Source organism: Aristolochia californica, unplaced genomic scaffold (assembly GCF_029961685.1).
Source record: "Aristolochia californica isolate CCGP_79_NKW_82.1479 unplaced genomic scaffold, dmAriCali1.0.hap1 SCAF_8, whole genome shotgun sequence".
Classification (NCBI taxonomy): Eukaryota; Viridiplantae; Streptophyta; class Magnoliopsida; order Piperales; family Aristolochiaceae; genus Aristolochia; species Aristolochia californica.
In genome coordinates this window covers 28,883,660-28,910,709 of record NW_027182279.1, presented here as the reverse complement: position 1 = coordinate 28,910,709, position 27,050 = coordinate 28,883,660, and the positions used below count along the sequence as shown (strand labels likewise).

Here is a 27,050-nt window from a genome sequence, read left to right as displayed (position 1 = left end):
TGTGCCAACTATTTGTATGCAAGGGAGGCTGACTAGTGTGGGTTATCCCAAGGACGCAACTAGGCCGACACAGGTAAAAGTAAATTCAACTTTCCACTGCATAACTGAACCCATGCAACACCTAAGCTCTAACATTACAAGCATGTTCTTTTCACAGTATGGCACCCCATGAATGAATGAGCAGGCCAAATCGTCTCACCAAAATCGATTTAAAACAAATTGATCCCTATTAAAAAAATATTTTCTGAGTAATTAAGAACCTTAAGAGTGGACACTACTTCAGAATGTGTACATGCGTGGTCATGGAATACAGGGTTAGATAGTAATCCTCTTTTTAATGTGCTCGGTATCCTAGCAAAAAACAAAGAGCTAAAATGCAATCAGTGTTCCCTAGAAGCTTGCATCCCTTGTCTAAAAGCCCTAGGTATAGAAGCTGCAGACCAGACTCTCTCTCTCTCTCTCTCTCTCTCTCTCTATATATATATATATATATATAATTCTTTAGGGTATATTATCTCATCTGTTTCTAATTCTATATTGACTAGGTGATAATTTTCACTAGAGATTGATTCCGTATCTTCTATATTCTTTTGTTCATAGCTATTAAATCTAATATTTATGTTACCTTTAGTATCTATGTACATGATACTTTCTTCAGGACTGATTATTTTTTATTCTCTAAATTTAAGGTTCCATTCTAATCCTGCTAAAATGTCTGGAGAATATTTAATAGGCTTAATTAATTTTATTCCATTGTTTCCTATTAAACTAACTACATCATCTATTTTAACTTTGAACCTAGTAGTGCTAGAACAAGTACACCTTCCTAAGAATTCAATACACAATAAAAGATTGTTTCCTACAAAGGATTCATATCCTTTTGTCTGAATACCTATTTTGATATATTTTCTAAAATCTTGTAGTCCAATAAGGAAGTCTGGGGAGCAATAAAATATTCCTCCATTTTGATTCATATCTACCTCAGTGATTCCTAACATTGCCTTTTTAGGGTCTGCCCATCTATCATCGTAGATACTAAGTAAGGTTTTAGTTCCTAGATGTTTTCGTCCTAATCCTTTTACCCCTATTACAATCAGACCTAAATGAATCCTTTTACCCCTATTTCTTTAAAGGCTTGATCTGCTATTAAGTTAATGTTAACAGAATCTTGTCCTACACAACTAATCTGGATTTCTCGGTAATATCTAAATAATCCGGTATTAAAGTTTAATGGTCCTGTTCTATATAATTGTCTGGGGTTAAGAAGGTTTAATTGGTTATTGCCAAATTTGTAATGTCTTGATCTATATCTATTATTTCGTCTAATTGTATATCTCTTTGGTCTACACTTCTCCTTCCTGTTATTCTGTCTATTATATTAAGGTTTTTAGAAGAACTTCCTATTTCCGAGGTAAATCCTTCACCTTGTATCTAATCCTATTTCTGTAATAACGTCTTAAAATAAAGTAGTAAATATGAACAAAAACGAAAAATTCTCAACACACAATAAAAGCAGTAAGTATTAAGGTAACAAGAACGATGCCTAATATTATGAAAAGTATAAGCATGAAAGCAATCGTAAGAGAAGGAAAAGATAGTTGTAAAAACTTCCAGAAGGTAGTTCCTAAAACGTTTATGTCTTTTAATGTTCTGTCATAACACTTAGCCAGAAGGAAGTTCCTAAAACGCTTCTGTCTTTTAATGTTCTGTCAGAACACTTAGCCTCCCTCCCTCCCTCCCTCTAGATACCAATTCGGAGGGGTACTACTTTAATCTGCTTTAATATGGAGTATTTAGAGGTTAATTATTTGGGGTTCTTCTAACTACTTGTCTTCTAGGTATAAATATTTGCTTAGCAGTCTCTACAAATCTTCTGTATGAATATCAAGATAAGGTAAAACAGACAAAACTAAAGATAACTAAATTACAGAAGACTATTGTTCAAGCTATAAAGATAAAAATCATGTATCTAAGGATCTATCTATGATTCTGGCTAAAATATTAAGGAATAAGAATATATCAGAGGCTAAAAGATTATCTACTTGTTCTGGGAGAAATATAAACTATCCAAATAATTCTAATGCTATTATTACCAAGAACAATATGTAGCTAAAGTTCCTATGATATTGCACAATAATCTCTTAAGGTATTACATAATAATCCTAAGTAAAAGTAATATATAGGTAATATTCGCAAAACAAATCTCAAAACTGTTTTATTATCTTATTAATTAACCAAATATACATAAAAAGGTACAGCGGCGTTGTGACAACCGAGACGCTTGGCTCAACTGAGGCAGAGGCGTTTGTCAGGGCTTAGCCCTCACCCAGTAGTTTCCAGCATTATATACCTTTCTGTAATGACGTCTTAAAATAAAGTAGTAAATATGAACAAAAACGAAAATACTCAATACACAATAAAAGCAGTAAGTATTAAGGAAACAAACACGATGCCTAATATTATCAAAAGTATATGCATGAAAGCAATCGTAAGAGAAGGAAAAGATAGTTGTAAAAACTTCCAAAAGGTAGTTCCTAAAACGCTTCTGTCTTTTAATGTTCTGTCAGACAGAACACTTAGCCTCCCTCCCTCCCTCCCTCCCTCCGGAGGAGTACTACTTTAATCTGGAATATGTAGAGGTGAATTATTTGGGGTTCCTCTAATTACTTGTCTTCTAGGTATAAATATTTACCTTGGAGTCCCTACAAATCTTCTGTTAAGGTAAAACAGACAAAACTAAATATAACTAAATTTAAGCTATAAATATAAAAATCATGTATCTATGGATCTATCTATGATTCTGGCTAAAATATTAAGGAATAAGAATATATCAGAGGCTAAAAGATTATCTACTTGTTCTGGGAACAGAACACTTAGCCTCCCTCCCTCCCTCCCTCCCTCCCGAGGGGTACTACTTTAATCTGGAGTATGTAGAGGTGAATTATTTGGGGTTCTTCTAATTACTTGTCTTCTAGGTATAAATATTTGCCTTGGAGTCTCTACAAATCTTCTGTATGAATATAAAGATAAAGTAAAACAGACAAAACTAAATATAACTAAATTAAAGCTATAAATATAAAAATCATGTATCTAAGGATCTATCTATGATTCTGGCTAAAATATTAAGGAATAAGAATATATCAGAGGCTAAAAGATTATCTACTTGTTCTGGGAGAAATATAAAATATCCAAATAATTCTAATGCTATTATTACTAAAAACAATATGTAGCTATAAGTTCCTATGATATTGCACAATAATCTCTTAAGGTATTATATAATAATCCTAAGTATATGTAATATATAGGTCATATTCGCAAAACAAATCTCAAAAACTGTTTTATTATCTTATTAATTAACCATATATACATAAAAAGGTACAGCGGCGTTGTGACAACCTAGAGCAACGCTTGGCTCAACTGAGGTAGAAGCGTTGGTCAGGGTTTAGCCCTCACCCAGTAGTTTCCAGCCTTATATATCTTTCTGTAATAACGTCTTAAAAAAAATAGTAAATATGAAAAAAAACGAAAAATTCTCAACACACAATAAAAGCAGTAAGTATTAAGGTAACAAGAACGATGCCTAATATAATGAAAAGTATAAGCATTAAAGCAATCGGAAGAGAAGGAAAAGATGGTTGTAAAAACTTCCAGAAGGTAGTTCCTAAAACGCTTCTGTCTTTTAATGTTCTGTCAGAACACTTAGCCAGAAGGTAGTTCCTAAAACGCCTCTGTCTTTTAATGTTCTGTCAGAACACTTAGCCTCCCTCCCTCCCTCCCTCCCTGTAGATACCAATTCGGAGGGGTACTACTTTAATCTGCTTTAATATGGAGTATTTAGAGGTGAATTATTTGGGGTTCTTCTAATTACTTGTCTTCTAGGTATAAATATTTGCCTAGGAGTCTCTACAAATCTTCTGTATGAATATAAAGATAAGGTAAAACAGACAAAACTAAAGATAACTAAATTACAGAAGACTATTGTTAAAGCTATAAAGATAAAAATCATGTATCTAAGGATCTATCTATGATTCAGGCTAAAATATTAAGGAATAAGAATATATCAGAGGCTAAAAGATTATCTACTTGTTCTGGGAGAAATATAAAATATCCAAATAATTCTAATGCTATTATTACCTAGAACAATATGTAGCTATAAGTTCCTATGATATTCCACAATAATCTCTTAAGGAATTATATAATAATCCTAAGTAAAAGTAATATATAGGAAATATTCGCAAAACAAATCTCAAAAACTGTTTTATTATCTTATTAATTAACAAACTATACATAAAAAGGTACAGCGGCGTTGTGACAACCGAGAGCAACGCTTGGCTCAACTGAGGCAGAGGCGTTTGTCAGGGCTTAGCCCTCACCCAGTAGTTTCCAGCCTTATATACCTTTCTGTAATAACATCTTAAAATAAACTAGTAAATATGAACAAAAACGAAAATACTCAACACACAATAAGAGCAGTAAGTATTAAGGTAACAAGAACGATGCCTAATATTATGAAAAGTATAAGCATGAAAGCAATCGGAAGAGAAGGAAAAGATGGTTGTAAAAACTTCCAGAAGGTAGTACCTAAAACGCTTCTGTCTTTTAATGTTCTGTCAGAACACTTAGCCAAAAGGTAGTTCCTAAAACGCCTCTGTCTTTTAATGTTCTGTCAGAACACTTAGCCTCCCTCCCTCCCTCCCTCTAGATACCAATTCGGAGGGGTACTACGTTAATCTGCTTTAATGAGTATTTAGAGGTGAATTATATGGGGTTCTTCTAATTACTTGTCTTCTAGGTATAAATATTTGCCTAGGAGTCTCTACAAATCTTCCGTATGAATATAAAGATAAGGTAAAACAGACAAAACTAAAGATAAGTAAATTACAGAAGTCTATTGTTAAAGCTATAAAGATAAAAATCATGTATCTAAGGATCTATCTATGATTCTGGCTAAAATATTAAGGAATAAAAATATATCAGAGGCTAAAAGATTATCTACTTGTTCTGGGAGAAATATAAAATATCCAAAAAATTCTAATGCTATTATTACCAAAAACAATATGTAGCTATAAGTTCCTATGATATTGCACAATAATCTCTTAAGGTATTATATAATAATCCTAAGTATAAGTAATATATAGGTAATATTCGCAAAACAAATCTCAAAAACTGTTTTATTATCTTATTAATTAACCAAATATACATAAAAAGGTACAACGGCGTTGTGAAAACCGAGAGCAACGCTTGGCTCAACTGAGGCAAAGGCGTTTGTCAGGGCTTAGCCCTCACCCAGTAGTTTCCAGCCTTATATACCTTTCTGTAATAACGTCTTAAAATAAAGTAGTAAATATGAACAAAAACGAAAATACTCAACACACAATAAAAGCAGTAAGTATTAAGGTAACAAGAACGATGCCTAATATTATGAAAAGTATAAGCATGAAAGCAAGGAAAAAAGAGAAAAAAGAGAAATGTGGTTTCTCTTGTTTGGATGCACAAGGAAAATGGAAAAGAAAAGAAAAGAGAGCATGCATATTACCAACCACTAGTAATATGCATGCTCAGAATTTTACGGAAGTTTCGTATTTCAGTCCTTCCTCAACCTATTTCCGCCATGTTCCATCTTCAGCGCTTTCAATCTCTTCATCGCACAACCGCATTTAGACATTGCTGACCTGGGCGTTCCAGACGAAAGTCACAGAATATATGTCGGCCACAGGTAAGCTCATTTCTCCCATTTGATCTCCTTCATCCTTATTCTCTCCATGCAATGTAGTACAGAATTTATGCAATACAAATTATTTTGAGATCCTTTATGAGTTATAGATCTAGTCGTTTCTTAATAACTCTGATATGCAAGATTATCTCTATTTGTTTTCCATACTTTTAGGATTCTTTGAACTTAATATTAAACATGTATTTTATGGAAAGTTTTAAATGTAGGTTAAAGTTCAAACCCGACTCGAGCTTGAGCTCAAATTTGGTTAAAATTCTTTTCTCGATTCCAATTTTAGTCTCAAAGCTAAGCTTGAGCTCGAACTCAAGTTCAAAGTATTCAAATCTAAGCAAAGCTCGAACATATACAAGTTCGAGTTTGGCTAGGCTCAAGAGAGTGGGAAATGTATATAAAAGTCACATTTTGTATATAGGTCATGTTTTTATATAAGTCACATTGGCATAATATTATGCAGTGTTTATAAACAATTTTATGCAGAGTTTATAGACAATTTTATGCAGAGTTTATGTACAAAGGTCATGCCCAATTTTAAGTAAAATTTATGCATAATTTTATGCACAGTTTATTTGACTTGTATTTTATACAAAGTTTTAAATGTAGGTTGGAGCTTGAACCTTGCTCAAGCTCAATTCAAATTTTAAGCTTAAGGCTGGGCTCGGCTCTAGCTTGAGTTTGAAGTATTTAAATCAAGCCCAGCTAAAACATATGCAGATTCAAACTCGGCTCGACTCGACTCGATGTCACCCCTAGGCACTGCACGTATAGGCTGGGCAGATACGGACTAGTGCCTGAACACCAAGGCATGGAGGCAAGTCAGATTAGTGGTAGCCAACTTTTTTTTTAATGATAATAAACTTATTTCAAAGAAAGGGAAGATACATCAAGGGAGACCTCCCCTAACAAAAAGAGATTGAAGGGGGGACCTAGGCACACAAATCAGCATCCGAAATGGCTGATCTTAGTATATGAGACGAAGTACAAGAAATGGTGGATACAATATCCAAAATATCAAGAAAAATCTGCCAGTGACGCCATGGGGGAAAGGATGAGGTGGAGCACCATCCGATGACGACCTTGGAGTCTCCCTCCATGATAAGGAGACACTAAAGCGATCCTTAAAAATACACATGCCGTGAAGGAGACCAGAGAGCTCAGCAATGGTCGAGTCAGCAATTCCGAGAGGGCCACAGTAAGAGAGTATGGCAGTGCCGCCCGGATAAAAAATCACGCCGCCAAAATCATCCAAACCCGGGTTCCCAAAGGGACTACCATCAAAATTCAGCTTATAATGGTTCCTAAACGGTTTCTAGTCACGTGGGCCATGGGGTGTTAGCTGGGGCGGTTGTACATGAGGAGGCATGCGCCAAGAAGCACATGAACATTCGAAGGGGCATGTGGCCAGCAATTTCCCCAACTATAAATAGGGGGGCTGGATGAGTGCCAATCAATCAGACATTGACATAGAGACTCAAAGGAGCGCTTGAATATCTTGTATGTAGACAGATTTGTGTAAATGAGAAAAGGTTTATTGTGTGCCAACTATTTGTATGCAAGGGAGGCAGACTAGTGTGGGTTATCCCAAGGACGCAACTAGGCCGACACAGGTAAAAGTAAATTCAACTTTCCACTGCATAACTGAACCCGTGCAACACCTAAGCTCTAACATTACAAGCATGATCTTTTCACAGTATGGCACCCCATGAATGAATGAGCAGGCCAAATCGCCTCACCAAAATCGATTTAAAAAAAAAAGATCCCTATTAAAAAAATATTTTCTGAGTAATTAAGAACCTTAAGAGTGGACACTACTTCAGAATGTGTACATGCGTGGTCATGGAATACAGGGTTAGATAGTAATCCTTGTCTTAATGTGCTTTGTATCCTAGCAAAAAACAAAGAGCTAAAATGCAATCAGTGTTCCCTAGAAGCTTGCATCCCTTGTCTAAAAGCCCTAGGTAAAAAAGTTGCAGACCAGACTCTCTCTCTCTCTCTCTCTCTCTCTCTCTCTGTATATATATATATATATATACATATAATTCTTTAGGGTATATTATCTCATCTGTTTCTAATTCTATATTGACTAGGTCATAATTTTCACTAGAGATTGATTTCGTATCTTCTATATTCTTTTGTTCATAGCTATTAAATCTAATATTTATGTTACCTTTAGTATCTGTGTACATGATACTTTCTTCAGGACTGATTATTTTTTCTTCTATAAATTTAAGGTTCCATTCTAATCCTGCTAAAATGTCTGGAGAATATTTAATAGGCTTAATTAATTTTATTCCTTTGTTTCCTATTAAATTAACTACATCGTCTATTTTAACCTTGAACCTAGTAGTGCTAGAACAAGTACACCTTCCTAAGAATTCAATACACAATAAAAGATTGTTTCCTACGAAGGATTCATATCCTTTTGTCTGAATACCTATTTTGATATATTTTCTAAAATCTTGTAGTCCAATAAGGAAGTCTGGGGAGGAATAAAATATTCCTCCATTTTGATTCATATCTACCTCAATAATTCCTAACACTGCCTTTTTAGGATCTGCCCATCTATCATCGTAGATACTAAGTAAGGTTTTAGTTCCTAGATGTTTTCGTCCTAATCCTTTTACCCCTATTACAATCAGACCTAAATGAATCCTTTTACCCCTATTTCTTTAAAGGCTTGTTCTGATATTAAGTTAATGTTACCAGAATCTTGTCCTACACAACTAATCTGGATTTCTCGGTAATGTCTAAATAATCCGGTATTAAAGTTTAATGGTCCTGTTCTATATAATTGTCTGCGGTTAAGAAGGTTTAATTAATTCTTGCTAAATATAGTAATGTCTTGATCTATATCTATTATTTCGTCTAATTGTATATCTCTTTGGTCTACACTTCTCCTACATGTTATTTTGTCTATTATATAAAGATTTCTAGAAGAACTTCCAATTTCCAAGGTAAATCCTTCACCTTGTATCTAATCCTATTTTTGTAATAACGTCTTAAAATAAAGTAGTAAATATGAACAAAAACGAAAAATTCTCAACACACAATAAAAGCAGTAAGTATTAAGGTAACAAAAATGATGCCAAATATTATGAAAAGTATAAGCATGAAAGCAATTGTAAGAGAAGGAAAAGATAGTTGTAAAAACTTCCAGAAGGTAGTTCCTAAAACGCTTCTGTCTTTTAATGTTCTGTCAGAACACTTAGCCAAAAGGTAGTTCCTAAAACGTTACTGTCTTTTAATTTTCAGTCAGAACACTTAGCCTCCCTCCCGCCCTCCCTCCCTCCCTGTAGATACAAATTCGGAGGGGTACTACTTTAATCTGCTTTAATATGGAGTATTTAGAGGTGAATTATTTGGGGTTCTTCTAATTACTTGTCTTCTAGGTATAACTATTTGCCTAGGAGTCTCTACAAATCTTCTGTATGAATATAAAGATAAGGTAAAACAGACAAAACTAAATATAACTAAATTAAAGCTATAAAGATAAAAATCATGTATCTAAGGATCTATCTATGATTCTGGCTAAAATATTAAGGAATAAGAATATATCAGATGCTAAAAGATTATCTACTTGTTCTAGGAGAAATATAAAATATCCAAATAATTCTAATGCTATTATTACCAAGAACAATATGTAGCTATAAGTTCCTATGATATTCCACAATAATCTCTTAAGGTATTATATAATAATCCTAAGTATAAGTAATATATAGGTAATATTCGCAAAACAAATCTCAAAAACTGTTTTATTATCTTAATAATTAATCAAATATACATAAAAAAGGTACAGCGGCGTTGTGACAACCGAGAGCAACGCTTGGCTCAACTGAGGCAGAGGCGTTTGTCAGGGCTTAGCCCTCACCCAGTAGTTTCTAGCCTTATATACCTTTCTGTAATAACGTCTTAAAATAAAGTAGTAAATATGAACAAAAACGAAAATACTCAACACAAAATAAAAGCAGTAAGTATTAAGGTAACAAGAACGATGCCTAATATTATGAAAAGTATAAGCATGAAAGCAATAATAAGAGAAGGAAAAGATAGTTGTAAAAACTTCCAGAAGGTAGTTGCTAAAACGCTTCTGTCTTTTAATGTTCTGTCCCTAATATTATGAAAAGTATAAGCATGAAAGCAATTGTAAGAGAAGGAAAAGATAGTTCTAAAAACTTCCAGAAGGTAGTTCCTAAAACGCTTCTGTCTTCTAATGTTCTGTCAGTCAGAACACTTAGCCTCCCTCCCTCCCTCCCTCCCGAGGGGTACTACTTTAATCTGCTTTAATCTGAAGTATTTAGAGGTGAATTATTTGGGGTTCTTCTAATTACTTATGTTCTAGGTATAAATATTTGCCATGGAGCCTCTACAAATCTTCTGTATGAATAAAAAGATAAGGTAAAAAAGACAAAACTAAAGATAACTAAATTACAGAAGACTACTGTTAAAGCTATAAAGATAAAAATCAAGTATCTAAGGTTCTATCTATGATTCAGGCTAAAATATTAAGGAAAAAGAATATATCAGAGGCTAAAAGATTATCTAATTGTTCTGGGAGAAATATAAACTATCCAAATAATTCTAATGTTATTATTACCAAGAACAATATGTAGCTATAAGTTCCTATAATATTGCACAATAATCTCTTAAGGTATTATATAATAATCGTACGTATAAGTAATATATAGGTAATATTCGCAAAACAAATCTCAAAAACTGTTTTATTATCTTATTAATTAACAAAATATACATAAAAAGGTACAGCGGTGTTGTGACAACCGAGAGCAACGCTTGGCTCAACTGAGGCAGAGGCGTTTGTCAGGGCTTAGCCCTCACCCAGTAGTTTTCAGCCTTATATACCTTTCTGTAATAACGTCTTAAAATAAAGTAGTAAATATGAACAAAAACGAAAATACTCAACACACAATAAAAGCAGTAAGTATTAAGGTAACAAGAACGATGCCTAATATTATGAAAAGTATAAGCATGAAAGCAATCGTAAGAGAAGGAAAAGATAGTTGTAAAAACTTCCAGAAGGTAGTTCCTAAAACGCTTCTGTCTTTTAATGTTCTGTCAGACAGAACACTTAGCCAACACTTGCCCTAAAAGACAGAACATTAATTCTAAAGATAGTTGTAAAAAGGACGTTGCAAACAAGAAGTAAAGTGAACCATTGTTATGAAGAATAAAATTAAGACCTAAAATAAAGTCTACTTTGACTTTGAGATCTCTAACCCATGTTAAAGGTAAAGGATAAGATCCAGAACAAGTTGAACAATTGGTAAAGAACTGGATTTTGCCTTCATCAAAATAGGTTGTATATGGGTGATAGGTACCATCTACGTGTTGGCTAAACACTTATTTATTGGTTTTCTTAAGGAACTAAAGAGGAACTAATCTTCTATGGATAATACATTTGGTACAGCCGGAATCTACTAAAGCATCTAACACGAGGGATTGTTTGTTAGGGAAAATAATCTTTGCTCTAACAAGGATACTGGAAATAGATTTATCTTGGTTACATACGTAGGAAGTTTCTGGTTCTTCTAACCCTACAGTGATACCATCATAAGAATCTTTTTCAATGGTATCTAATCTATGTTTGAGAAGAGTTATTTCTGCCTCACAGTTTTCTATTTTTCTGGCCATAATTTCCAATTTAGTATTGTATACCTCTTTCTAAGACAATCCCTCGCATATGAAACAATGGACCTTCTTTTTCTGTTTGTCCCCTCGTTTCTTCTCTTCCGGCCTAGCCTTGGCGTCCTTTGCCCATGACTTCTTCTCCCATTTCTCCTTCTTCTTAAAATTCGTTATACCATTGTTATTTTTCTTAGGCACTTTGTTAGCCGAATAATTCTTTCTCTCATATTTGGTTAACTTTTCAGCAGTAGATAAAGTTGAAGCTAATGTCTTTACTTCCCGTGGGCTGAGCAAGAATTGAGAAGACGGGAAATAAAGACATTAGCCTCAGCTTTATCTACTGCTGAAAAGTTAACCGAATATGAGAGAAAGAATGATTCGGCTAACAAAGTGTCTAAGGAAAATAACAATGGTAAAACGAATTTTAAGAAAAAGGAGCAAATCAAGGGATTTGAATGGAGGATCAAATTAAGGAGATTTGATAAGGGAGGATCTCTACTCTCATTGGACGGAAGCATGAGAGAAGGGAGGGGTTGAAGCCTATAAATACCAAGGCATTCAACCCTTGTAGATTCATTCAGCATAGACGAGAAGGAGAGTTTTTGTAGAGTGCTGGCCTTCCACCTTGGACGGCCACTCCTTGTAATCTTCTCTAGTATTAATACAAGGTTACTTTCTCTTCCTATTCCATTGTCTTTCTATCTTTTTATTGCTAGTGCTTCATTTGAGAGGAAGGAGTTTGCAACGTTGATCTAAGGGGTGAGAGGTTGTACTACCTTTGACGAATTGAAGGTAGGCTATCACGGGAGTTGGAGTTCCGCTAGCCTAAGTGAGTTTAGGCTCATCTGACCTCGTGACAAACTGGGTGGGGGGCCTTGTACCTACCTCGGCGGAGTCTCGAAATGACAGTGGAAGCGGATGCAGGCCACAAAAGCCAAACAACTCGTAAAGGCCCGTCTTTGCAGTGAGTGCCAGATTTACAAAATGAAGCAGTGGGCGGAACTTAGAGCCGCAGTTTCTGAGCTTGAGCGAGCCCCAACTCTCTTTTCCATCAAAGCCGACGAGCTGTTGAAGGCTTTGGCTAATAGGTCTCAGTTTTCTGGAGGCTACGATCTGTGGTCGGAGAGGGATGAGACTCAGCTTTTTCATAACCAGGACTGGCTCCCTTCCGCGAGGTTTTTCCTTAAAGGGGCTATGCACAATGTCAAACCGTATGGTATTATTGACAGTGTTGGGTGCACCAGTTATTCAAAAATGACGGACGTTGAGAAAGATTTACCCAAGAAGAGGAATGGGACTAAAAGATCGATTCTCTTGTTTGGATGCCCATGAAAAATAAGAGAGAAAAAAAGAGAAATGTGGTTTCCCTTGTTTGGATGCGCAAGGAAAATGGAAAAGAAAAGAAAAGAGAGCATGCATATTACCAACCACTAGTAATATGCATGCTCAGATTTTTACGGAAGTTTCGTATTTCAGTCCTTCCTCAACCTATTTCCGCCATGTTCCATTTTCAGCGCTTTCAATCTCTTCATCGCACAACCGCATTTACACATTGCTGACCTGGGCGTCGCAGACGAAAGTCACAGAATATATGTCAGCCACAGGTAAGCTCATTTCTCCCATTTGATCTCCTTCATCCTTAGTCTCTCCATGCAATGTAGTACAGAATTTATACAATACAAATTATTTGGAGATCCTTTATGAGTTATAGATCTAGTCATATTTCGTTTCTTAATAACTCTGATATGCAAGATTATCTCTATTTGTTTTCCATACTTTTAGGATTCTTTGAACTTAATATTAAATAAGTATTTTATGGAAAGTTTTAAATGTAGGTTAAAGTTCAAACCCAACTCGAGCTTGAGCTCAAATTTGGTTAAAATTCTTGGGCTAGAGCTCGATTCCAATTTTAGTCTCAAAGCTAAGCTTGTGTTCGAACTCAAGTTCAAAGTATTCAAATCAAGCAAAGCTCGAACATATACAGGTTCGAGTTTGGCTAGGCTCGAACATATACAGGTTCGAGTTTGGGTAGGCTCAAGAGTGTGGGAAATGTATATAAAAGTCACATTTTGTATATAGGTCATGTTTTTATATAAGTCACATTGGCATAATATTATGCAGTGTTTATAAACAATTTTATGCAAAGTTTATAGACAATTTTATGCAGAGTTTATGTACAAAGGTCATGCCTAATTTTAAGTAAAATTTATGCATAATTTTATGCACAGTTTATTTGACTTGTATTTTATGCAAAGTTTTAAATGTAGGTTGGAGCTTGAACCCTGCTCAAGCTCAATTCCAATTTTAAGCTTAAGGCTGGGCTCGGCTCTAGCTTGAGTTTGAAGTATTTAAATCAAGCCCAGCTAAAACATATGCAGATTCAAACTCGGCTCGACTCGACTCGATGTCACCCCTAGGCACTGCACGTATAGGCTGGGCAGATACGGACTAGTGCCTGAACACCAAGGCATGGAGGCAAGTCAGATTAGTGGTAGCCAACTTTTTTTTTAATGATAATAAACTTATTTCAAAGAAAGGGAAGATACATCAAGGGAGACCTCCCCTAACAAAAAGAGATTGAAGGGGGGACCTAGGCACACAAATCAGCATCCGAAATGGCTGATCTTAGTATATGAGACGAAGTACAAGAAATGGTGGATACAATATCCAAAATATCAAGAAAAATCTGCCAGTGACGCCATGGGGGAAAGGATGAGGTGGAGCACCATCCGATGACGACCTTGGAGTCTCCCTCCATGATAAGGAGACACTAAAGCGATCCTTAAAAATACACATGCCGTGAAGGAGACCAGAGAGCTCAGCAATGGTCGAGTCAGCAATTCCGAGAGGGCCACAGTAAGAGAGTATGGCAGTGCCGCCCGGATCAAAAATCACCCCGCCAAAATCATCCAAACCCGGGTTCCCAAAGGCGCTACCATCAAAATTCAGCTTATAATGGTTCTTAAATGGTTTCTAGTCACGTGGGCCATGGGGTGTTAGCTGGGGCGGTTGTACATGAGGAGGCATGCGCCAAGAAGCACATGACCATTCGAAGGGGCATGTGGCCAGCAATTTCCCCAACTATATATAGGGGGGCTGGATGAGTGCCAATCAATCAGACATTGACATAGAGACTCAAAGGAGCGCTCGAATATCTTGTATGTAGACAGATTTGTGTAAATGAGAAAAGGTTTATTGTGTGCCAACTATTTGTATGCAAGGGAGGCTGACTAGTGTGGGTTATCCCAAGGACGCAACTAGGCCGACACAGGTAAAAGTAAATTCCACTTTCCACTGCATAACTGAACCCGTGCAACACCTAAGCTCTAACATTACAAGCATGATCTTTTCACAGTATGGCACCCCATGAATGAATGAGCAGGCCAAATTGCCTCACCAAAATCGATTTAAAAAAAAATGATCCCTATTAAAAAGCCCTAGGTATAAAAGCTACAGACCAGACTCTCTCTCTCTCTCTCTCTCTCTGAATATATATATATATATATATATATATATATATATATACATATAATTCTTTAGGGTATATTATCTCATCTGTTTCTAATTCTATATTGACTAGGTCATTATTTTCACTAGAGATTGATTCCGTATCTTCTATATTCTTTTGTTCATAGCTATTAAATCTAATATTTATGTTACCTTTAGTATCTGTGTACATGATACTTTCTTCAGGACTGATTATTTTTTCTTCTATAAATTTAAGGTTCCATTCTAATCCTGCTAAAATGTCTGGAGAATATTTAATAGGCTTAATTAATTTTATTCCTTTGTTTCCTATTAAATTAACTACATCGTCTATTTTAACCTTGAACCTAGTAGTGCTAGAACAAGTACACCTTCCTAAGAATTCAATACACAATAAAAGATTGTTTCCTACGAAGGATTCATATCTTTTTGTCTGAATACCTATTTTGATATATTTTCTAAAATCTTGTAGTCCAAAAAGGAAGTCTGGGGAGCAATAAAATATTCCTCCATTTTGATTCATATCTACCTCAATGATTCCTAACATTGCCTTTTTAGGGTCTGCCCATCTATCATCGTAGATACTAAGTAAGGTTTTAGTTCCTAGATATTTTCGTCCTAATCCTTTTACCCCTATTACAATCAGACCTAAATGAATCCTTTTACCCCTATTTCTTTAAAGGCTTGTTCTGCTATTAAGTTAATGTTAACAGAATCTTGTCCTACACAACTAATCTGGATTTCTCGGTAATGTCTAAATAATCCGGTATTAAAGTTTAATGGTCCTGTTCTATATAATTGTTTGGGGTTAAGAAGGTTTAATTAATTCTTGCTAAATATAGTAATGTCTTGATCTATATCTATTATTTCGTCTAATTGTATATCTCTTTGGTCTACACTTCTCCTACATGTTATTTTGTCTATTATATTAAGATTTCTAGAAGAACTTCCAATTTCCAAGGTAAATCCTTCACCTTGTATCTAATCCTATTTTTGTAATAACGTCTTAAAATAAAGTAGTAAATATGAACAAAAACGAAAAATTCTCAACACACAATAAAAGCAATAAGTATTAAGGTAACAAAAACGATGCCAAATATTATGAAAAGTATAAGCATGAAAGCAATCGCAACCAGAAGGAAAAGATAGTTGTAAAAACTTCCAGAAAGTAGTTCCTAAAACGCTTCTGTCTTTTAATGTTCTGTCAGAACACTTAGCCAGAAGGTAGTTCCTAAAACACTATTGTCTTTTAATGTTCAGTCAAAACACTTAGCCTCCCTCCCTCCCTCCCTCCCTCCCTGTAGATACCAATTCGGAGGGGTACTACTTTAATCTGCTTTAATATGGAGTATTTAGAGGTGAATTATTTGGGGTTCTTCTAATTACTTGTCTTCTAGGTATAACTATTTGCCTAGGAGTCTCTACAAATCTTCTGTACGAATATAAAGATAAGGTAAAACAGATAAAACTAAAGATAACTAAATTACAGAAGACTATTGTTAAAGCAATAAAGATAAAAATCATGTATCTACGGATCTATCTATGATTCTGGCTAAAATATTAAGGAATAAGAATATATCAGATGCTAAAAGATTATCTACTTGTCCTGGGAGAAATATAAAATATCCAAATAATTCTAATGTTATTATTACCAAGAACAATATGTAGCTATAAGTTCCTATGATATTGCACAATAATCTCTTCAGGTATTATATAATAATCCTAAGTATAAGTAATATATTGGTAATATTCGCAAAACAAATCTCAAAAACTGTTTTATTATCTTATTAATTAACCAAATATACATAAAAAAGGTACAGCGGCATTGTGACAACCGAGAGCAACGCTTGGCTCAACTGAGGCAGAGGCGTTTGTCAGGGCTTAGCCCTCACCCAAAAGTTTCTAGCCTTATATACCTTTCTGTAATAATGTCTTAAAATAAAGTAGTAAATATGAACAAAAACGAAAATACTCAACACAAAATAAAAGCAGTAAGTATTAAGGTAACAAGAACGATGCCTAATATTATGAAAAGTATAAGCATGAAAGCAATCATAAGAGAAGGAAAAGATAGTTGTAAAAACTTCCAGAAGGTAGTTGCTAAAACGCTTCTGTCTTTTAATGTTCTGTCCCTAATATTATGAAAAGTATAAGCATGAAAGCAATTGTAAGAGAAGGAAAAGATAGTTCTAAAAACTTCCAAAAGGTAGTTCCTAAAACGCTTCTGTCTTCTAATGTTCTGCCAGACAGAACACTTAGCCTCCCTCCCTCCCGAGGGGTACTACTTTAATCTGCTTTAATCTGATGTATTTAGAGGTGAATTATTTGGGGTTCTTCTAATTACTTGTCTTCTAGGTATAAATATTTGCCATGGAGCCTCTACAAATCTTCTGTATGAATAAAAAGATAAGGTAAAAAAGACAAAACTAAAGATAACTAAATTACAGAAGACTACTGTTAAAGCCATAAAGATAAAAATCATGTATCCAAGGTTCTATCTATGATTCAGGCTAAAATATTAAGGAAAAAGAATATATCAGAGGCTAAAAGATTATCTAATTGTTCTGGGAGAAATATAAAATATCCAAATAATTCTAATGCTATTATTACCAAGAACAATATGTAGCTATAAGTTCCTATAATATTGCACAATAATCTCTTAAGGTATTATATAATAATCCTACGTATAAGTAATATATAGGTAATATTCGCAAAACAAATCTCAAAAACTGTTTTATTATCTTATTAATTAACCAAATATACATAAAAAGGTACAGCGGTGTTGTGACAACCAAGAGCAACGCTTGGGTCAACTGAGGCAGAGGCGTTTGTCAGGGCTTAGCCCTCACCCAGTAGTTTCCTGCCTTATATACCGTTCTGTAATAACGTCTTAAAATAAAGTAGTAAATATAAACAAAAACGAAAATACTCAACACACAATAAAAGCAATAAGTATTAAGGTAACAAGAACGATGCCTAATATTATGAAAAGTATAAGCATGAAAGCAATCGGAAGAGAAGGAAAAGATAGCTGTAAAAACTTCCAGAAGGTAGTTCCTAAAACGCTTCTGTCTTTTAATGTTCTGTCAGAACACTTAGCCAAAAGGTAGTTCCTAAAACGCTTCTGACTTTTAATGTTCTGTCAGAACACTTAGCCTCCCTCCCTCCCTCCCTCTAGATAACAATTCGGAGGGGTACTACTTTAATCTGCTTTAATCTGGAGTATTTAGAGGTGAATTATTTGGGGTTCTTCTAATTGCTTGTCCTTTAGGTATAAATATTTGCCTTGGAGTCTCTACAAATCTTCAGTATGAATATAAAGATAAGGTAAAACAGACAAAACTAAAGTTAACTAAATTACAGAACACTATTGTTAAAGCTATAAAGATAAAAATCATGTACCTAAGGTTCTATCTATGATTCTGGCAAAAATATTAAGGAATAAGAATATATCAGAGGCTAAAAGATTATCTAATTGTTCTGGGAGAAATATAAAATATCCAAATAATTCTAATGCTATTATTACCAAGAATAATATGTAGCTATAAGTTCCTATGATATTGCACAATAATCTCTTAAGGTATTATATAATAATCCTAAGTATAAGTAATATATAGGTAATATTCGCAAAACAAATCTCAAAAACTGTTTTATTATCTTATTAATTAACCAAATATACATAAAAAGGTACAGCGGCGTTGTGACAACCGAGAGCAACGCTTGGCTCAACTGAGGCAGAGGCGTTTGTCAGGGCTTAGCCCTCACCCAGTAGTTTCCAGCCTTATATACCTTTCTGTAATAACGTCTTAAAATAAAGTAGTAAATATGAACAAAAACGAAAAATACTCAACACACAATAAAAGCAGTAAGTATTAAGGTAACAAGAACGATGCCTAATATTATGAAAAGTATAAGCATTAATGCAATCGTAAGAGAAGGAAAAGATAGTTGTAGAAACTTCCAGAAGGTAATTCCTAAAACGATTTTGTCTTTTAATGTTCTGTCAGACAGAACACTTAGCCTCCCTTCCTCTTTCCCTCCCGAGGGGTACTACTTTAATCGGCTTTAATCTGGAGTATTTAGAGGTGATTTATTTGGGGTTCTTCTAATTACATGTCTTCTAGGTATAAATATTTGCCTAGGAGTCTTTACAAATCTTCTGTATGAAGATAAAGATAAGGTAAAACAAATAAAACTAAAGATAACTAAATTACAGTAGACTATTGTTAAAGTTATAAAGATAAAAATCATGTATCTAAGGTTCTATCTATGATTCAGGCCAAAATATAAAGGAATAAAATTATATCAGAGGCTAAAAGATTATCTACTCGTTAGGGAGAAAAATAAAATTTTCAAATAATTTTAATGCTATTATTACCAAGAACAATATGTAGCTATAGGTTCCTATGATATTGCACAATAATCTCTTAAGGTATTATATAATAATCCTAAGTATAAGTAATATCTAGGTAATATTCGCAAAACAAATCTCAAAAACAGTTTTATTATCTTATTAATTAACCAAATATACATAAAAAGGTACAGCGGCGTTGTGACAACCGAGAGCAATGATCGGCTCAACTGAGGCAGAGGCATTTGTCAGGGTTTAGCCCTCACCCAGTAGTTTCCAGCCTTATATACCTTTCTGTAATAACGTCTGAAAATAAAGTATTAAATATGAACAAAAACGAAAATACTCAACACACAATAAAAGCAGTAAGTATTAAGGTAACAAGAACGATGCCTAGTTATGAATAGTATAAGCATGAAAGCAATCGTAAGAGAAGGAAAAGATAGTTGTAAAAACTTCCAGAAGGTAGTTCCTAAAACGCTTCTGTATTTTAATGTTCTGTCAGAACACTTAACCAGAAGGTAGTTCCTAAAACACTTTTGTCTTTATTGTTCTGTCAGAACACTTAACCTCCCTCCCTCCCTCCCTCCCTCCCTCCCTCCCTGTAGATACCAATTTGGAGGGGTACTGCTATAATCTGCTTTAATCTAGAGTATTTAGAGGTGAATTATTTGGGGTTCTTCTAATTACTTGTCTTTTAGGTATAAATATTTGCCTTGGAGTCTCTACAAATCTTCTGTATGAATATAAAGATAAGGTAAAACAGACAAAAATAAAAATAACTAAATTACAAAAGACTATTGTTAAAGCTATAAAGATAAAAATCATGTATCTAAGGTACTATCTATGATTCTGGCTAAAATATTAAGGAATAAGAATACATCAGAGGCTAAAAGATTATCTACTTGTTATGGGAGAAATATAAAATATCCAAATAATTCTAATGCTATTATTACCAAGAACAATATGTAGCTATAAGTTCCTATGATATTGCACAATAATCTCTTAAGGTATTATATAATAATCCCAAGTATAAGTAATATATAGGTAATATTCGCAAAACAAATCTCAAAAACTGTTTTATTATCTTATTAATTAACCAAATATACATAAAAAGGTACAGCGGTGTTGTGACAACCGAGAGCAACGCTTGGCTCAACTGAGGCAGAGGCGTTTGTCAGGGCTTAGCCCTCACCCAGTAGTTTCCAGCCTTATATACCTTTCTGTAATAACGTCTTAAAATAAAGTAGTAAATATGAACAAAAACGAAAATACTCAACACACAATAAAAGCAGTAAGTACTAATATTATGAAAAGTATAAGCATGAAAGCAATCGTAAGAGAAGGAAAGGATAGTTGTAAAAACTTCCAGAAGGTAGTTCCTAAAACGCTTCTGTCTTTTAATGTTCTGTCAGACAGAACACTGAGCCAACACTTGCCCTAAAAGACAGAACATTAATTCTAAAGATAGTTGTAAAAAGGACGTTGCAAACAAGAAGTAAAGAGAACCATTGTTATAAAGAATAAAATTAAGACCTAAAATAAAGTCTACTTTGACTTTGAGATCTCTAACCCATGTTAAAGGTAAAGGATAAGATCCAGAAAAAGTTGAATAATTGGTAAAGAACTGGATTTTGCCTTCATCAAAATAGGTTGTATATGGGTGATAGATACCATCTACCTGTTGGCTAAACACTTATTTATTGGTTTTCTTAAGGAACTGAAGAGGAACTAATCTTCTATGGATAATACATTTGGTACAGCCGGAATCTACTAAAGCATCTAACACGAGGGACTGTTTGTTAGGGAAAATAATCTTTGCTCTAACAAGGATACTGGAAATAGATTTATCTTGGTTGTACGTAGGAAGTTTCTGGTTCTTCTAACCCTACAGTGATACCATCATAAGAATCTTTTTCTATTTTATCTAATCTATGTTTGAGAAGAGTTATTTCTGCCTCACAGTTTTCTATTTTTCTGGCCATAATTTCCAATTTAGTATTGTATACCTCTTTCTAAGACAATCCCTCGCATATGAAACAATGGACCTTCTTTTTCTGTTTGTCCCCTCGTTTCTTCTCTTCCGACCTAGCCTTGGCGTCCTTTGCCCATGACTTCTTCTCCCCTTTCTCCTTCTTCTTAAAATTCGTTATACCATTGTTATTTTTCTTAGGCACTTTGTTAGCCGAATAATTCTTTCTCTCATATTCGGTTAACTTTTTAGCAGTAGATAAAGTTGAAGCTAATGTCTTTACTTCCCGTGGGCTGAGCAAGAATTGAGAAGACGGAAAGTAAAGACATTAGCTTCAGCTTTATCTACTGCTGAAAAGTTAACCGAATATGAGAGAAAGAATGATTCGGCTAACAAAGTGTCTAAGGAAAATAACAATGGTAAAACGAATTTTAAGAAAAAGGAGCAAATCAAGGGATTTGAATGGAGGAGCAAATTAAGGAGATTTGATAAGGGAGGAGCTCTGCTCTCATTGGACGGAAGCATGAGAGAAGGGAGGGGTTGAAGCCTATAAATACCAAGGCATTCAACCGTTGTAGATTCATTCAGCATAGACGAGAAAGAGAGTTTTTGTAGAGTGCTGGCCTTCCACCTTGGACGGCCACTCCTTGTAATCTTCTCTAGTATTACTACAAGGTTACTTTCTCTTCCTATTCCATTGTCTTTCTATCTTTTCATTCCTAGTGCTTCATTTGAGAGGAAGGAGTTTGCAACGTTGATCTAAGGGGTGAGAGGCTGTACTACCTTTGACAAATTGAAGGTAGGCCATCACGGGAGTTGGAGTTCCGCTAGCCTAAGTGAGTTTAGGCTCATCTGACCTCGTGACAAACTGGGTGGGGGGCCTTGTACCTACCTCGGCGGAGTCTCGAAATGACAGTGGAAGCGGATGCAGGCCACAAAAGCCAAACAACTCGTAAAGGCCCGTCTTTGCCGTGAGTGCCAGATTTACAAAATGAAGCAGTGGGCGGAACTTAAGAGCCGCAGTTTCTGAGCTTGAGCGAGCCCCAACTCTCTTTTCCATCAAAGCCGACGAGCAGTTGAAGGCTTTGGCTAACAGGTCTCAGTTTTCTGGAGGCTACGATCTGTGGTTGGAGAGGGATGAGACTCAGCTTTTTCATAACCAGGACTGGCTCCCTTCCGCGAGGTTTTTCCCTAAAGGGGCTATGCACAATGTCAAACCGTATGGTATTATTGACAGTGTTGGGCGCACCAGTTATTCAAAAATGACGGACGTTGAGAAAGATTTACCCAAGAAGAGGAATGGGACTAAAAGATCGATTCTCTTGTTTGGATGCCCATGAAAAATAAGAGAGAAAAAAAGAGAAATGTGGTTTCTCTTGTTTGGATGCACAAGGAAAATGGAAAAGAAAATAAAAGAGAGCATGCATATTACCAACCACTAGTAATATGCATGCTCAGATTTTTACAGAAGTTTCGTATTTCAGTCCTTCCTCAACCAATTTCTGCCATGTTTCATCTTCAGCGCTTTCAAACTCTTCATCGCACAACCGCATTTAGACATTGCTGACCTGGGCGTTGCAGACGAAAGTCACGGAATATATGTCAGCCACAGGTAAGCTCATTTCTCCCATTTGATCTCCTTCATCCTTATTCTCTCCATGCAATGTAGTATAGAATTTATGCAATACAAATTATTTGGAGATCCTTTATGAGTTATAGATCTAGTCATATTTCGTTTCTTAATAACTCTGATATGCAAGATTATCTCTATTTGTTTTCCATACATTTAGGATTCTTTGAACTTAATATTAAATATGTATTTTATGGAAAGTTTTAAATGTAGGTTAAAGTTCAAACCCAACTCGAGCTTGAGCTCAAATTTGGTTAAAATTCTTGGGCTTGAGCTCGATTCCAATTTTAGTCTCAAAGCTAAACTTGAGCTCGAACTCAAGTTCAAAGTATTCAAATCAAGCAAAGCTCGAACATATACAGGTTCGAGTTTGGGTAGGCTCAAGAGAGTGGGAAATGTATATAAAAGTCACATTTTGTATATAGGTCATGTTTTTATATAAGTCACATTGGCATAATATTATGCAGTGTTTATAAACAATTTTATGCAGAGTTTATAGACAATTTTATGCAGAGTTTATGTACAAAGGTCATGCCCAATTTTAAGTAAAATTTATGCATAATTTTATGCACAGTTTATTTGACTTGTATTTTATGCAAAGTTTTAAATGTAGGTTGGAGCTTGAACCCTGCTCAAGCTCAATTCCAATTTTAAGCTTAAGGCTGGGCTCGGCTCTAGCTTGAGTTCGAAGTATTTAAATCAAGCTCAGCTTGAACATATGCAGATTCAAACTCAGCTCGACTCGACTTGATGCCACCCCTAGGCACTGCACGTATAGGCTGGGCACATACAGGCTAGTGCCTGAACACCAAGGCATGGAGGCAAGTCAGATTAGTGGCAGCCAACTTTTTTTTTAATGATGATAAACTTATTTTAAAGAAAGGGAAGATACATCAAGGGAGACCTCCCCTAACAATAAGAGATTGAAGGGGGGACCTAGGCACACAAATCAGCAACCGAAATGGCTGATCTAAGTATATGAGACGAAGTACAAGAAATGGTGGATACAATATCCAAAATATCAAGAAAAATCTGCCAGTGACGCCACGGGGGGAAGGATGAGGTGGAGCACCATCCGATGACGACCTTGGAGTCTCCCTCCATGATAAGGAGACCACTAAAGCTATCATTAAAAATACACAAGCCGTGAAGGAGACCAGAGAGCTCAGCAATGGTCGAGTCAGCAATTCCGAGAGGGCCACAGTAAGAGAGTATGGCAATGCCGCCCGGATCAAAAATCACCCCTCCAAAATCATCCAAACCCGGGTTCCCAAAGGCGCTACCATCAAAATTCAGCTTATAATGATTCCTAAACGATTTCTAGTCACGTGGGCCATAGGGTGTTAGCTGGGGCGGTTGTACATGAGGAGGCATGCGCCAAGAAGCACATGACCATTCGAAGGGACATGTGTCCAACAATTTCCCCAACTATATTTAGGGGGGCTGGATGAGTGCCAATCAATCAGACATTGACATAGAGACTTAAAGGAGCGCTCGAATATCTTGTATGTAGACAGATTTGTGTATATGAGAAAAGGTTTATTGTGTGCCAACTATTTGTATGCAAGGGAGGCTGACTAGTGTGGGTTATCCCAAGGACGCAACTAGGCCGACACAGGTAAAAGTAAATTCAACTTTCCACTGCATAACTGAACCCATGCAACACCTAAGCTCTAACATTACAAGCATGATCTTTTCACAGTATGGCACCCCATGAATGAATGAGCAGGCCAAATCGTCTCACCAAAATCGATTTAAAAAAAAAATGATCCCTATGAAAAAAATATTTTCTGAGTAATTAAGAGTGAATTTTACTCTTGATTGCAGATGAACAGTTAATGTCATTCTACATCATTTCAAAAAAAAAATTATTCTTTAATCATTCAAAAAAAGTGATTCCACGTTCATTCACAAAAAAAAAAAAAAAAGTATGATTTCTCAAAATGATGGATATAAGCAAATCAACTTACATGTCCTGAGGAAGTGTAGAGTCATCAGTATTAGAGTACAGAAACAGTGAACCGCCACTCTCGATGCTAAGGAATTTTAATGAAGCTAAGTCTGTATATTCATTGGTAACAGCAAATATGTCCACACAAACCCCCGATTGAACAGCAACAGCTGCCTGTGCAAAGTCATCATGGGTTATTTTTCCAAAGATCTGTAGATTCTACAAAACTCAACCATTTCAGCACTTGGGTGTATATAGGCATAAGGCAATTTACCAGTTCTTTGTAGAAGGGTGTCTGCTCAGGAAGCAGTGTACAGTCTGCATCCTCTCCTTTACTGGCATATTGCTCACCATAACGCCTTGTATCTAATTGACTAGCTCCATAATCAGGAGGACCAGACAAAAATGTAAAAACCCTAGCTGCAATCAATTTTTGACCCACATAAATATCTAATAAACAAATGCTGATAGTCACTAATGCAGTCGATTTTGGAGCCACATAACCAATAAACGAATGTTTATAAATACTAATACAATTAGTACAATCAATTTTAAGAAAACAAAATTCAGAAAGGTAAATTGAGACAAGATATTCTTCCAGGCCCCTATTGTCGCCCTTGAGAGGAAACATTTCACCCAAGGAAAAGAACATGTTATTACCTGGTAAGAGGAAGTATCCAAAAAAATTGTGACCAGTGCTTTTCCAGGAAACCGATAATCAACCATTGAAAAACCAATTCTTTCAATTGGCAACATTTAGCTCATTTCCAGCCATTATGGTTTCACAAGACATAATTAATAGAATGAACATATACTTTTCATAGTGAGGGATAAAGACAATCCTAGATTCAAAGCAGAAATCTTCAAAAATACGAATAGAAAAACAAGGAATGACTCTCCAGATTTATCCCTCACAATAAGTTGCATGCATATGACTAATGAACATCAATGGGAAAAGAACAATGAAAACACTCAACTTTTTTAAAGAGAGAGCATCCAGCAATAAGGGGTACAGGCCATTTTTTCAATAATGAAAAAGATTTTATTAGAAAAAAATTAATGATAGATTTTAGTTGAAAGAATAAGTCTACCCATAAGGAAAATAGAACCAGATATATCTTGTGCATGGAAAAGAGGAAGACATCAAACATGGATGACACACTTTGGTGGCAGTAACTGCAAGAATGTTTGATGATCTAAATCTGGTGCCACCAGATGTCAATAAGTTGAAAGATTAACAGAAATTTCCTCATAGCCTTTTCTCATCCAAGGATGGAGGCTTTGCAATTCAAGACCACTTCCTAAGAAACAAAATGTCATTCTGTAAATCCATTTACAGGTAATATGCATTTACTTGATTTTCAACAAACATCACTAAATAGTTAGAACAAAGATGACTATAAAAGAAACATATGTTAATTTATTTTGGTCCATGATAATGTAAAAGAAGCACAGGGAAGTAAGAATTGGACTTTACCATACCCAGTGCAAATGTATTTCCGTATTCTGATCCAAGGTAGTTAATTAGAGCCTCCATTGCAGCACCAAAACCTCTGCCACCTAATAATATACCATCAAGTCCTTGTCCAGCAGCTATAGTTCTTTCCCATGAAGTTGTAGGTTTCAGTGTTTCCAAGGCTGCAGCTATTCGGTCTTTCCAAGGCTTCAGTCCTTGGAGAATGAACCAAACCTTCACTAAAATCCATTTTCCAATTGATTGTAGTGTTGGTAGAGATTCTTTTTTTTTTAACAATTTGAAGTCAAGGGTATGTTGACATTGTCCATCATAAACATACAGGAGCCAAGAAAGAAAACAATGGCATGGCATCTTCAAGCTCAAAGGGCAATGAAGCATCTGTATCTGGGGGGAATAAAGACATTTTTGACAACTGGTATGGGTCCTTGCACATCGTATAAGCCTATCTTATGACTGAATATAACAAGCCCAAACAGAGAACCCGGCCCAAGTGCTGCAAATGTAAAAGGTAATTGGTATTAAAACATTATCATAAACAAGAAAAATAATTACCAATGCAACCACAAATGTGTGAAAAGCTGAGGGTGATCTTCTAAAATATTGATCACCTTATGAAGGCCAATACTGAGATAAACAATTGCCCACCTTCTAAAGCAGCCAGTAGCGCACTTTTGATCAACTCCAAAAACTCCTCAGATGCTGCATTTATGTTCAGAAGTACAACAAAAAACTAGTAAGTGAATTCTAGCACAATGTAAGGGATAGAGCATGTTGAGAACTTAAAATTTTTATATCACTAATAAATGTGCAAA

The 27,050-nt window shown here is 35.2% G+C and overlaps 1 protein-coding gene across 1 annotated transcript in view; it reads right to left on the bottom strand.

The window, feature by feature from the left end:
* The window catches only part of LOC137938843 (protein transport protein SEC23 D-like), a 49,586-nt gene extending 22,764 nt beyond the window's left edge, over nucleotides 1-26,822 (bottom strand). The window contains exons 1-3 of the mRNA XM_068783909.1: nucleotides 26,244-26,822; nucleotides 25,036-25,181; nucleotides 24,781-24,935 (exon numbers count right to left, since the gene is read on the bottom strand). Coding sequence (XP_068640010.1) covers nucleotides 24,781-24,935; nucleotides 25,036-25,181; nucleotides 26,244-26,616 — 674 coding nt within the window. The 5' untranslated portion in view covers nucleotides 26,617-26,822. The remainder of the gene's footprint in view (nucleotides 1-24,780; nucleotides 24,936-25,035; nucleotides 25,182-26,243) is intronic.
* Nucleotides 26,823-27,050: the final 228 nt, after the last annotated feature.